At 36.4% G+C, this 14,747-nt stretch overlaps 1 protein-coding gene across 2 annotated transcripts in view; it reads left to right on the forward strand.

The window, feature by feature from the left end:
* The window catches only part of DCTN4 (dynactin subunit 4), a 77,484-nt gene that overhangs the window by 49,723 nt on the left and 13,014 nt on the right, over window positions 1-14,747 (forward strand). For both annotated transcript variants that reach the window (XM_054694257.1, XM_037508923.2), the window contains exons 4-8: window positions 6,307-6,350; window positions 8,475-8,582; window positions 10,174-10,247; window positions 10,494-10,606; window positions 10,900-11,009. In XM_054694257.1, the coding sequence (XP_054550232.1) occupies window positions 6,307-6,350; window positions 8,475-8,582; window positions 10,174-10,247; window positions 10,494-10,606; window positions 10,900-11,009 (449 nt within the window). The remainder of the gene's footprint in view (window positions 1-6,306; window positions 6,351-8,474; window positions 8,583-10,173; window positions 10,248-10,493; window positions 10,607-10,899; window positions 11,010-14,747) is intronic.

Genomic DNA, 14,747 nt, shown 5'->3' on the forward strand with positions numbered 1-14,747 from the left:
GCAGGCTACATATGCAGGATGCTGCTGAAGAGCAAGATCCTGGCCGTTTTTATTGATAGAATAATTACACAGCATCCGTTACATGGGTTAGGAGGACAAGGAGAAATGGATGGGTGAAACTAAGGAATGTCGTGTAGGGCTTCGGGAGGGACATGAGTCTACTGACCAAGTAATTCTTATCTGCTTGATGATCAAGTGTTGTAATTGAAACCAGACCCCCAGCCATGGTCCTAATGTTATCGACAAGGCATTCCACTGATCAGCTTCTGGGGTCCCTTGTCATACATTGGTTCTCGGACATTCCAGGTCATACCTCATGATGTATGAGTCGGAGTAAGTTTATGCATCTATCATCAGCTTCCCAGGGTGATCAAGCTTTCTGCTCTAGATTGATTTGAAAGGCACCTTGTAAGGTTTGGCGCCTATGGCTGATTGACTGGTTCTGAAGGGCAGTTCTGACCTCGTATAGGAATGCAGAACTGCAGGTAACAATATTGGTGGCCAAACAGGCTGCTTAAGTTTAGCAGACCCACAAAATATGCTTTGTTTTTTAACTGAGATAATTCTGGGGTACCCCCATAAGGTATTACCACCATAGTGCACCCACTACCAACTCATCCCTTTTCCATCACCATAGACCATTTTGCTTCCTTCTCTCTTTGTTCTCACCCCCACTCCCCACCCCCTGACATTAACCCTCCTTGGTGCTTTAGTTCTATAGTAAGCTATCAAGGGTTAATTTTTAAGCTTGTCTTTATCTGACCTTTAGTTAGTTATTCTATATTCCACATAATAGTGATACCATCCAGTATTCATCGTTCTCCTTCTGTCTTGTTTCACTGAGTATTATTCCTTCCAGATCAATCCATGTTGCCACAAATGATATGAATTTATATTTCTTGATTGTTGAGTAATATTCTTTTGTCATTTTCTTGTTACTACTCTTTCTTTGGGTATCATGAACTGCCTTGCACTATTACTCTTTTTATATGTGAATTTGTCAAGTGTTTTCAGCTCCAGTAATGAGTTCCTTGGAAACAAAGACCTTGTTTTGAATATCTGAATTCTTCATAGGTTTAATTATTGGCTTCTTTGGATTTTTTGTTTTCAGACACAGCTTTGTGAGATAATATTTTAAAAAATAGTTAAGCAATAAGATAAGTTCAACTTTACTACTTCAGTCAACCCTCTATATCCACACTTTCCACATCCTCAGAGTCAACCAGCTGCACCAGGGGCTTTATTTACTTTCATTGTTTGAGTGTTTCAGGGAAAGATTACACTCACCTTTACTAGGAAACTTCCCTCTTTACATTTTACATACTCCACAGTTAACATCAGAGTGGAAAGATTATGTGTATATGTGTGTGTGTATATATATATATTTATAAAAAGACTAAAATTGCTAACTTCCCACTTTTTTCATTCTTTCTGAAATTTCATTTGTTTTCTGAAAAATTTTTAGATTTGTTAGATTCCCTTTTTGGATTTTCATAAAAAATTGTAATTAGGGCCTCCCCAGTGGCGCAGTGGTTGAGCGCTGGGTTGCAAAGCTGCCCGCAGCCTCTGCAGCTCCAGTTTGATCCCTGGCCCTTGCATGAGGGTCCCACATGGCGCCCAGACCTCTCCTCCACCTGCTGCTCCTCTCAGCAGTGTATTTTGTCACTCTGCCTGTTCTGTTCCCCGCTCTGGCTCTGGTGAATTCTCTCACCCTCAGTGCTTGTATAAATAAATAAATCTAAAAAAAAAAAAATTTAATTAGTGGGTCACCCTGGTGTCGCAGGCAGTTGTGCGCAGCGCTGTGAAGCTGTCCGCAGCCTTTGCAGCTCGGGTTCCATCCCCACATGGCATGGCAGACCTCTCCTGTCTGGTCCGCTGCTCCCCTTAGTAATGTATTTCAGTCAGTGTGCCTGTTCTGTTCCAGCTCTGTCTCTGGTGAATCCTCTCACCCTCCCACACATCTGACCTATGTCCTGGTTCTTGTATGCATAAATAAATAAATCTTAAAAAAAAAATTTAGCTTACTAGTATACAAATAAGCCCATAATAAACTCATTGTGTCATTTTACATAACAAATGAAGAATTAGCTAAAAGCTTTGTCTAAATTCTCAATGCAATTTGGAAGTAAATGTGAGTGAAGTTTCTTTAGATTCAACTATTTTTAACATTTTAATTTTTGATTCTGTTGAGTTTGTCCTTTGTTATCAAAGGGCATTGATCATTTTTCTGTACATTGTGTTTGTAAAATATTTTGTACATTGAGTTAATAAAATAGTCATTGAGTTAACAAAAAGTTAACGACTATTTTATTTTTTTTTTTTAAAGATTTATTTATTTATGCATACAAGAACTGGGGTACAGGCCAGAGGTGTGGGGAGGTGAGAAGATTCACCAGAGACAGAGTAGGGAACAGAACAGTCAGACTGACTGAAATACACAGCTGAGGGGAGCAGCGGACGAGTCAGGAGAGGTCTGCTGCGCCATGTGGATAGCTCCCTGGCTGGCTGGGGATTGAACTGGTACTGTAGTGGCTGTGGACAGCTTCATAGGCTGTGTCGTAACCCCTCGCGCCACCAGGGAGGCCCGACAACTATTTTATATCTTAGTTTCTTATAAGTGCTTGGTGTGTAGATGATTTACCTGAATATTGTTTATGTAGAAAGAGTTTATAGCATCTTTTTAAAAGTTAGTAAATATTTATATTTCATTGTCAATGTTGCAGATAAGTTGTTTGAATTTGTTTAAAAATTAAAGGTTAAGAATAACCTCAAAGTGGCTTTCATGCCTCAGTGAGATGAAGTATAGTTTTCCATGTTTCTAAGTTGAAGAAACAAAATCCAGAAATCCAAATAGATTTCTCAATTTACTATTCTGTAAATGAATGTTTTTGCTTTTTGGATTATAAGGCATTAGAATTGGTGAACTTATATTTCAGAGCTTTAAACTTGTGTTTGCTTCTAGAAACATCCCCCTAGGGTATCTTAACAGTGATACTTGAAAGCTAAAAGCTCTTAAATAAGAGTAGAGATTCTTCCATGATGTCACTGGTGTCCGAGAAGTCCTGGAACTGCTTCAGTTAGAACTATTGGTTTATTTATAAGTGTTTGTGCAGTAATGGACATAGAAAAACTAATAATGATATCACTATGTTCCCCAAATTGCCATTTCAAATAAGTTGCCGTTTCTAAAGATGCAATTAGGTAAAACATTAAGATTTTGAAAATGGTACCACTAAAACATTTCTTTCACATAATTATTTTTGTATTTGCTTTACATAAAGCAACCTCTAAAATACAAACAGTGTGCTAAAGGATGTTATTGCTGACTTTTCTTCCCAGGGGCTGCAGTGTTACCTTCAATGAGATCCATTTTTGTTTTGAAAAATGGTTATTTTTAATTATACAGATAATATGCTTTCATGTACTTAACTGTCAACTTCATTGACAGTACTTCATTTCAAGAAATGAAACAGTGAAAAAGTTTATGCCCCTTTTATATCCACCTAGCACTGCATTCCCCTTCCTTTACCCCCCAGATAGACAATCATCACAATCCTAATTCAGTGCTAATGACTGCACATGTCTTTATATCTCCATTTATGTGTGTAGCCACTAAAATAGTTTTTCAGTTTGAAACAAATAAAAACATTCTATATGTCCTGCTACTTTTCTCTATCAGTTTGATGTTTGTGATACATAGTTGTTCAGTCTCCTCTTTTTTTAAGATTTTATTTGTTTATGCATACAAGAACTGGAGTGTAGGTCAGAGGTGCAGGAGGTGAGAGCATTCACCAGAGACAGAGTGAGGAGCAGAACAGGTGGATCTACTGAAATACACTGCTGAGGGGAGCAGTGGGCAAGAGAGGAGAGTTCTGCTGAGTCATATGCTCCCTGGCTGGGGATTGAACTCTTATTGCAGTGGCTGGTGGTAGCTTGATGGCACTAAGCTTTTAACCCCTGTGCTACCCGGGAGGCTCTCAGACTCCTCTTCATAGACATTTAAATTGGTTTTGATTGTTTGCTTTTGACAGCAATGCTGTGTGGACTTTGTATGGACTTCTCTCCATAACCAAAAGTGAAATTGCTGGCTTTAAGTTGTAGACATCTTTAGTTCTCCTAAATGGTTAACAGGTTTTGTCCCCACTGATCATATATGAGTAGGCTCCAGATCCTTGGCAGCTGCTGGTATTGTTGGACTTCTTCTAATTTTTCCAAACTGATAGTTAGGAAATGGTACCTCATTATAGCTTACATCCTTTCTGTTAGTTATATTAAGATAATAATTTGCTCAAAATGAAGCTCTCCATTTTTAAGAACTTGATGATTTTTGGTAAATATGTATCATCATGTAGTCCCCACCACAGTCATGTTGTAGAACATTTGTATCACCCTAATATGTTTCCTCATGTCCCTTTGCAGTCAGTGCCTTCCCTCCTACCTCCTGGCCCTTGATTATCACTGATAACTTTCTGTCATTGTCATTTTGCTGTTTCTAGAAGTTTGTATAATTGGACAGTTGCTTGTAGTCTTTACTTAACATGCCTTTGAGGCTTGTCCGTTTTTTTACTTTCTATTCTCAGGTAGTATTCTATTGTATTTGGTTTGTTTATTCATTCTTCAGTTGATGGACATTGGGTCTTTTCCAGTGTTTGTACTCTAGAAATAAAGCTTCTATGAACATTTGCCTTCAAGTCTTAGTGATGTGTAGATGTGTGGTTTCTTGAGTAAATAATATCTAGGAGTAGAATTGGGTCACAGGGTATGTTTAACCTGATTAGAAACTTCCAAACTCTTTTCCAATTTCCATTTTGGATCCTCACCAGCAATGTAACTGAGTTCCAGTTCCTCACCAACCCTTAATAATGTCAATTGTTCATTTTAGTCATTCAGTTAGCATTATGATTTTAATTTGCATGTTCTTACTTTGTTTATTTACCATGCAAAGAATATATTTTATTTGTTAGGTGTTTGTACAAATATTTTGCAAATATATTTATGGCATCTTTAAAATATTTTTATTTTGTATGATTTACAAGGGTACATATGCAGCAGCACATGTATACAATGTGGTGTTATACGTTTACACATCCATCAGAGTATTCACTCAAAAAATTTTACAAATATGTCTGAAGACCGCAGATTAAAACATGACTTTGGAGACAGGCCTAAGCATGAAGTCCACTTCTGTCATTAACAGGCTGTGGGAGCAATTCTTTAATCTCTTTAAACCTTTATTTTCCGCTTCCTATAATGAGAACAGTGATATTTCTTTTGTGAGATTGTAATAAAACTTGACTGAGTTGTATGTAAAGTGTTCAGCTCTAGGTCCAGACAATCTTAACAGTTCAGCAAATACAGCTGGCTTCGTTTTCTGCCCATTTTTTAATTGAGGTTTTTATCTTTTATCGTGGAATTATAAAAATTCTCTATTTGGATACAAGCCCTTCTTTGAATATATGTTTTGCAAATTCTTTCTCCCAGTTTGTACCTTGTCTTTTTATTTTCTCAACAGGGTCTTTTGAAGAAAACAGGTTTCTAATTTGATATAGTCATACAATTTTTGTATTTCGTATTTGTGTTCAAATAAGGAAAACTTAAGTCTAAGCCAGTCATAAGATTTTCACTTATAATTTCTTATAGAAATATTATTAGTTCCTACATGTAAACCTCTTGTCCATTGCAGGGTAAATTTTGTATACATTGTGAAGTAAGGGTCAATGTCCATTTGTTGGATGTGGATATCCAATTCTTATAGCACCATTTATTGAAAGTATTTATTATGGTTTTACTTTCTGCTTTCTGGAATAATTTTTTCTTTTGTGATTTTTGCTGTTTCTTTCTTATATAAGAAATTCTTCTTTACACCAAGATCATAAAAAATTGCGGAGACCCTTATAACACTGAGTCTCTGGAGTCAGGCTGCCTGTGCTGGAATTCCGGCTTTACCACTGACTCTGTGTGACTTTGGACAAGTTATTTAATCCCTCTGAGTCTCAGTATCCTCTTTTATAAAATGAAACTACTAAGAAGAGTCCCTGCCAGAGAGGGTTATTATAAGAATAAAATGAAATGCAATGTGTTTCAGTTGCCTGGGACAGAAGCTATACATGTGTCATTGTGGTGGTGATGAGCATTATCTCCATTTTGTTTAAAGAAAAAAATTAATTCTCATTCTGATCTATATAATTCTAGGACTCATTCTTGGAAGTTTTGCAATTTGTGTGTTTTTAAGTTCATTTTGTGGCCTGCAGATGATCTGTATTTTTGAAAATTTATCAAATTGTTTAATGTTCCTTTATTTTGCAGCTAGTGGTGGTTGGCAGGAACCTGAAAATCCTCACACACAGAGGGTAAGTAAAGATCTTCAGAGAGAGGATGAAATAATTAAAAATGGAGAAAAGACTGAAGAGCTTCCATTTCATCAATGTGGCCTATGCTTAGAAATCCATGATGTTTCTGTATTTTGGTATCTATTACACATAGAAAGTGCTTCTCACTGTTAGACATTGTCACCATGGCGATTTTTTCCAAGTCTGAGTTAATAGAGAAACCTAGATGTAGTTTTAGCTCCCTACTCAAATTTTAAATTGGCAAAAGAAAAAAATATATTTTTGTTTTTCATAGAAGTACCAACAAAATGAAGGCTCCATTTGTTCACAGATGCTCTTGAAATCACATCAACATGTTGACATCTTAACTCCTGAGAACCCCACTAATTCAGAAGATGCCCTTGGACTCAGTCATGGTAGCTTATAGAATCGTGACTTGAGCACCCTTTAAATAGTTCACAGTGAATAGATCTCTGTAGTATGTAGTAAAGGTGTTGGGTTTTATTGTTTTTTCCCCTGGAAGTAGAATGTAAGAAAGATAATGAAATGCTGTTGAAATGAAGTATTTACAGTCGAACTACAACTTAATAATTTGTAGTTATTCACCTATATCAGCAACAAAATTAGAAATAACCAAACCTATCCGAGGTGATGCTTTAGAAACTTGGACCTTCTGACATTCATTATTGTTATTGTAAACTAGTACAGGTTTCTTGAGTTCTCAGCATTATCTATTTCCTGGGCTCTTATCTACAGAAATATCTGAACTTGTGCACAACGATATTTATTCATTCAACATTTGTTGAGTACTTACTATGTGCCAGGGACTGTGCTGGACAATAGGACACATGGTTCTTACCTTCATAGAGCTTAAGTCTAATGGGAAAACAAAAACCAGTCAAATAGTCCACAGATAAAGGAAAAACTATGCTAACTAAAGTAAAGGAGAGATGTTATGCCATGCTAATATGTAAGGGAGGAATTTCAGCTTGTCAGCTTCATGTCTAAGGATTGCACTAAGATCTGAGAACAACTAACAAAGATAGGAAAGAATTCAAAGCAAAGGAACACTATATGCAAAGAGCTTGTAAATGGAAGAAACAAAGCAAATTGTAGGAAAGAAATGGAATATGACTGTAATGGAGCATAGGATTAAGCAAATGAAGAGTAATATTTGGGATCAGACCATGCAGGACCATGTAGACCAAGTAAAGAAGTTTGCGATACCTTTAAGTAATAACAGGATTAGCTTGGTGTTTCTAAAATGTAACTGCGGCTGACTTAAGAGACCCAAAGTGGGTACCAGAAGACCATTTATCATTTCATAGGAAATGTTTACATTTCTTACAGGACATCTGTACATTCAGTAAGATGCAGCCTTTGGTAAGAATGAGGTAGATCTTTTTGTATTGGATGGAAAGTTCATGATACTTTCAGTGAAAAAGAAAGTTACGATATAGTTTCCTTGCAAAGGAAATACATTTATTAAAAAATAAAAACTTGTATTTGTTTTTAAACTTATCAAAGCTATAGGTCTGCTTATAGATTTTTTTTAAATGTATGCAAAATATAACATCATCAGACCTGTGTCTGTGAGTGTATAAAAAGATCTCTGTTAATAATAGTGGATACCTCTGCTCAGGGGAATGCTGGACGTGGGCCCAAGAGGTTAAAGAGAAGTCTCCCTTTTTGATTCTTTGTGTTTGTTTTCTTGAAAATTTCACAATTAACAATTATTGCTTTTATGATGAAAACATTTTAAAAGTGAAAATGTGTGATGGACTGAGGGATAAAGCAGTGCAAAATGTCATATTCTTAAAAATAGATGATCCTGTGGCCTTGCCAAAAAAAAAAAAAAAAAAAATAGGAGCAGTCTGAGCTGAGGGGAAATAAACAGCGAAGTAAAAACACAATAAAAAGAGCATAAAGTTAGTAAACCTTTCATTGCACATTTCTTGTTAAACTTGATTCATTTCAGTTCTGAAAAGGTTATGTAGTAAAGAGAAGTTGTTTTTGAAGAAAAGGGCAAACTATTTGTCTTCTCTATTCATTTTGTCTCATCAGTGTAGTTGACTAATTTTAATTTTGCATGTTTCCTGTTAACATTTTCATGAAACAAATAACTTTGTCTTTGATTTCTTACAGATGAACAAACTAATTGAGTACTACCAACAGCTTGCCCAAAAAGAGAAGGTTGAACGAGATCGCAAGAAACTGGCGCGGCGTAGAAACTATATGCCGTTGGCTTTTTCGGTGAGAACTTTATCCAAAATGGAGTTTGCAGCTCATTGATCAAGACTGTGTGGCATGAGAGCAGTGACAGTTTCAGGAAGTAGCCAGGGTCCCTGAATTCCTAACTGATGGGTAGCAGGGAAAAGCTCCTCGAATTACAGACCTTTAAGTTCAGCAGTTCAGCTTTTGCCATATCATTAGTTCTGTTTGAGTTTTAAGGTTTTTTTTTTTACTTTTTTTTTTTTTAAAGATTTATTTATTTATACAAGCACTGGGTACAGTCAGAAGCGTGGGAGGGTGAGAGAATTCACCAGAGCCAGAGCAGGGAGCAGAGCAGGCAGAGTGATGAAATACACTGCTGAGGGGAGCAGCGGGCATGGCAGGAGAGTTCTGTTGCGCCATATGGGATCCTCACTGGCGGCCAGGGATCAAACCGGTGCTGCAGAGGCTGTGGGTAGCCCCGCAGCCCAGCGCTCAACCGCTGCGCCACCAGGGGAGGCCTGAGTTTTTTAAGTTTTAAGGACATTTATGTTTCTTTCTCCATCACTCCTCTTTCTTTGTGGATTATTCCCCCAAAATGGTTACTGTTTAGCATTACATTAAGATTTAGAATATTTGTTATTGTCCCCCAGGTTCCGGATGAACAAATTAATTGAGTACTACCAACAGTATGTAGTACTTTGTTGTATTTGCTTGGAGCCAAACAGACCCATAACACTAAAGGGCAATGATTTGTGTCAAACATTGTGCTAAGCACTTTACTCTTACCATTCTGTTTTCATAACCAGTTCTGTGGGGTAGGTGATATATTCCTGTTTTATAATTGAGGAATGAAACCTATAAAGGTTAAATAACTTGCCATCCCACTTCCACTTGAGAGTTAAGCCTTTGAAACCTAAGGATCGATAAAGGACATTTAAAAATACCTAGCTCAGATTAAAACATTAAAACTTGAAAGGATCTACAATTGCCAAAGACCTTAATGAAGTCTTAGTGAACTTTTCTGAGTAGTTCAGTGGCATAATTTGGCGTATGTACAAGTATATTTAGGAGAGAAATTGGAATTAAATGCATTCTTTCAACTTTTCCCTTACAACCTGCCTGCTGTATGAGTTTGCTTCTATCTTATGCTGCATTTTTTTGTCTCTGTTGCAACCTGCTGCTATTTTGGGGCCTACAGCAACACACTATTCATGTAGTGGTAAGTTCTCTTTTATGATTCTTGCCAACGCTGAAGAAGTTAGCAGATGATCACTGGTGTTCCAAGAAGACATATTCATCATGTGTCTTAGATGCTCCACATAGTACTAGTCTTAGCGATAGCTTAGCTCTTTCTATACTCGATAGTAGCGAATTCACATTTGGTTCAGTTTGACAGTATTAATGTAGTTTTAGTCTCCATGTTTGGTACTTTTATTATTACTTTAAGATGATGTGGAACTATACATTAGTCTGTCTAAAAGAATCTTTCAAATTAGCTGGGGTTTTTTTGTTTTTGTTTGTTTTTGCTTATTTCCCTGAGCTTCTCATGCTGCCCCACCCCATATCTTTTCTTTTGGAGCATAGAATGTATAAATATGGAATTTCTAATTAGATGTTCTGAACTTTTCAGGATAAATACGGTCTTGGAACCCGACTTCAGCGACCACGAGCTGGTGCAACAATCAGTACCCTTGCTGGACTTTCGTAAGTTTGTACATTAAATGACTGAGGCGAAAAGGAGGTACCAGGGATATTAAATATAATATAAATTATATTGAAGGAATATAATTTATAAAGCAAAATCATAGCGAATGGGGAAGATTCTCAAACTTAGAAAAGACCTAAACAGAAAGAATATTTTACAGTAGAAGAATGCTTCAATAACTGATGTCATAGACTTTGAAGATTATCAAGTGGATCCTTGAGAAATTTCTACTTTTAATCCTTCAGCCTTAAAGAAGGGGAGGACCAGAAAGAGATAAAAATTGAGCCAGCTCAGGCTGTAGAAGAAGTGGAGCCTCTACCTGAAGACTATTATACAAGACCAGTAAATTTAACAGAGGGTAAGTTTATACACTATTCAACTTTGTCTCTATCTTATATCTGTTTCTGCTTTTGTTACTTATATCTCTTGTGTTTTGGGATTTTGTAATGGTGTTAGTTCATAATAAAATGAATCCTGTAGAACATAAAATAGAAGTGATCATGAAAAACTTTAAAATGTCAAATATCTATTTTACCATTTTTTGAAGAACCTGCTTCATAAAGGCAGTGTTTTCTCATGTAAATACTGCATATAAGTCTGAGTTTGAGCAAGCCACTATAAACTAAGCCTGGTTTCTACCTTCCATGCTAGTGACCACTCTTCAGCAGCGCCTCTTACAGCCTGACTTCCAACCAATTTGTGCTTCACAGCTCTATCCTCGTCACAAACATCTTCTGATTAAACGGTCCCTGCGCTGCCGGGTGAGTGTTCCGTTTTATAGAGTTACATGTTCTCATTTATATAAGAGAACAAAAAAAATAAACGTGATTGGTACCTGGCCAATAGCAGAACACCTGGAATGTAGCAGGTAAATCACTGAAAGGATGCACTTGGCATCCAGACACTATTCTAAATTCTTTCAAGATAAACTTAATCCTCACAGCTCTATGAGGTGTAGGTACTATTGTTATCCCTTGCAGATGTGGAAATGGAGGCATTTGAAGGTAATGTTCATAGTACTCACCCCTAAAAGTGTAGCTTTTTGGCTAGAAGAGAGGGAATAAAAAGGAGTAATAAAAAATAATCAATTTAAAAAGAAAAATCCAGGCTCTGTGAATTTACAGAGCAAACAAGTTTCTTCAATAAATAAATTGTAAAAGAAAATCTTAAAAACAAACCTTTTCAGGGCCTCCCCGGTGGCGCAGAGGGTTGGGCACCGCACTATGAAGCTGTCCGCAGCCTCTGCAGAGCCGGTTCAATTCCCAGCCAGCCAGGGAGATTCCCACATGATGTGGCCTCCCTTGTCTCACATGCTGCTCCCCTCAGCAGTGTATTTTGGTTGTCTGCCTGTTCTGCTCCCCGCTCTGTCTCTGGTGAATCCTCTCACCCTCCCACACCTCTGGCCTGTACCCCAGTTCTTGTATAAGAATAAATAAATCTTAAAAAAAAAAAAAAAAAAACTAAAAATGCTTTTCAGTCAGTGCTATCCAACAGAACTTTCTGTGATGATAGAAATGTTCAGCATCTGCATAGTTCAGTATGGTAGCCACTACTCATTTGTGACTGTTGATCTCGTGAAATGTGATGCTGTAATTGAAATACTGAATCTTTTGTTTTAATTCATTTAAATGACCACATGTGATTACTGGCTATTATTGTCAAATAACACAGCTTTAAATTAGAAGAGACTTAAGAGGCATATCAATCAAGCACAATGCACAGACTTTATTAAATCCTGATTCAAGCAAAACAGAAAAAAAGGAGCCGGGGGAGAGAGAAAAGGGAAATGAAAGGGGAAGAGTGAGGAAGGAAAGAAAAATTTATAAATCCCCTTTTGTGGGGATTGAAGCACTGCCTGGGTTTCTGTTGACTTACTTTTTTTAAAGAGATAACGGTAGTTATTTTTAAAATGTATTTAAGAGATACCAAAATATTTATGAATGAAATGTCATAATAGCTGATACTTGTTTTAAAATAATCAGGCATGGGGAGTGGGTGGAAAGTACAGATGAAAACAAGTTTGATTATTGTTGCTAATAAGTTGCTAATTGTTAAAGCTGGGTGGGTATATAGGGATTTATAATACTGGATAGTTATCAGGGATAAAGAAATATAAAAATAATGACAAAGGTGACATTTTTCAAAAAGGACAGAACAATTCTTAATTCTTATGTGCCTAGCAAAAGAGTGTCAAACTGCATGATGCAAAACATGGTAGGATTAGAAGGAGAAATAAGTGAATGCACCATCACAGTTGGACACTGCAGTACCTTTCAAAAAAATTGGCATTTCAAGCAGGCAGACAATCAGTGAGGACATAGTTGAATTCAACGCCAACATCAGTCACTGGAAATAATTGACGTCTATAGAGTTCTCCTTTTAACAGCAGCAGAATATACATTTTTCTCAAGATCATAGGAAACATTCACCAAGATAGACTATATTCTGGGCAATATAAAACACCTTAAAAATCTGAAAGAATAGAAACCATACAATATCTGCTCTCAGATTCTAATGGATTAAACTAGAAATCATAACATAGTTGGAAGATCACAAAGTATGTAGGGATTAAACAACACACTTTAAATAACACATGGGGCAAAAAATCAATCTCTACAGAGATAGCAAATTTGTGGGGTGCAGCAAAAGTCATGCTTAGAGAAAAATCTATAGCAATAAATGCATATAATAGAAAGCAGAAAGATCTAAAGTCAGTCATCATTAGTTTACACGTTAGGAAACTAGAAAAAGAGTAAATCCAAAGTAAACAGAAGAAAAGAAATTATTTGGAACAGAAATCAATGAAACTGAAATCAGGGCCTTCCCTGGTGGCGCAGGTGGTTGAGCGCTGCGATGTGAAACTGTCCACAGCCTCTGCAGCGTCGGTTCGATCCCGGCCGGCGAGGGTCCCACATGGCATGGCAGACCTCTCCTGTCACACCTGCTGTTCCCCTCAGCAGTGTATTTCATCAGTCTGCCTGTTCTGTTCCCCGCTCTGTCTCTGGTGAATCCTCTCACCCTCCCACGCCTCTGGCCTGTTCCCTGGTTCTTGTATAAATAAATAAATAAATCTTTTAAAAAAAAAAAACTGAAATCAGGAGAACAAGAGAAAATCAGTGAAATCTCAAACTGATTCTTTGAAAATGTCAACAAAATTAATAAGCTTCTAGTCAAAAAATAGAGGACACAAATTACCAATATCAAAAATGAAAAGGGGACATCACATTAAATCCCATGGAATAATGAAGTAAGCCTGTTCCACAAATTTGATAACCTAGATGAAATGGTCCAATTCCTGAAAAGACATTATCTGCCAAGATTGACATAAGAAATGGACAAGTTGAATAGGCCCATATCAAAGAAATTTAATCAGTAATGAATAACCTTTCAAAACAGAAAGCATCAGGCCCAGATGTATTAACTGGAAAAAATGACAATCGGTTTTCAACAAAATTTCAGAAAAAATAGAAGGAAGCAGAGGTAAGAATATTTCTAACTCATTTTACCTTAACAATATCCAGTATTCCCCTAATGACAAAACCAGACAGACATTACAAGAAAACTCATGAACATGGATGCAAAGTCCTCAACAAAATTAGCAAATCAATTCCAGAAAGTGTTAAGTATAGATCATGACCCGGTTGAATTGATTATATGCACTAAGTAACATTTTCAAATAACAATGTAGACTATTTGAACATGACTTAATGGCATGTATAGAACAATACAGATTAGCATACATGACTGAATGGCATGTATAGAAAACTACCCAGTCTGCAAATATATTTTCAAGTACGCACAGAACACTCATAAAAAGTAACTACATGTTGGATCATCTCTTAAAAAGATGAAATTATGGTCTCACTCATAACAGGAATCTAGAAAACTTAAATAAGGGACCAGGAAAAAGAATATAAGAAAGAAAATATCAAAATCAGCAAACAACTATGAACCAGAGACACTTTATGGGGGGGGGGAGGGGAAAGGAGGGGTTGGGGTCAAAATAAGGGGGTTTTAATTGTATGGGGAATATAAAAATTAAATTTAAAAAAAAGATGAAATTATTACAGCATATTATTTGACTATACTACAACTCTAAGTTAGAAATCAGTGATTCCTATACAGGAGAGTTTGTAGGATTCAGCTAAGACTATGCTTAGATATTTAAATATTTGAAAAGAAGTAATGTTAAGAAATCAGTGGTCTCAGTATCCAGTTCAGGAAGTCAGAAGAACAGCAAAGTAAGTCCAAATAAATCAGAAGGAAGAGTAACATTAATGAATGAAGTAACCAATATGAAATACAAAAACTCAACAAAACTAAAAGTTTATTCTTTTTAAAAGGTTAGTGATAGTAAATATTAATATAAAATAAATTAATAAAAGTATATTTAAAATAATGTCAATTATGAGTATACCATTAATATACTAGTGTCTGCCAAAACTAAATAAGCAGTTTTCTATTGACCCATTGACCTCACTTCTAGCACCCTGTCTTCA

This window comes from Talpa occidentalis, unplaced genomic scaffold, assembly GCF_014898055.3.
Source record: "Talpa occidentalis isolate TD23 unplaced genomic scaffold, MPIMG_talOcc4v2.1 talOcc4.13, whole genome shotgun sequence".
NCBI classification, from domain to species: domain Eukaryota; kingdom Metazoa; phylum Chordata; class Mammalia; order Eulipotyphla; family Talpidae; genus Talpa; species Talpa occidentalis.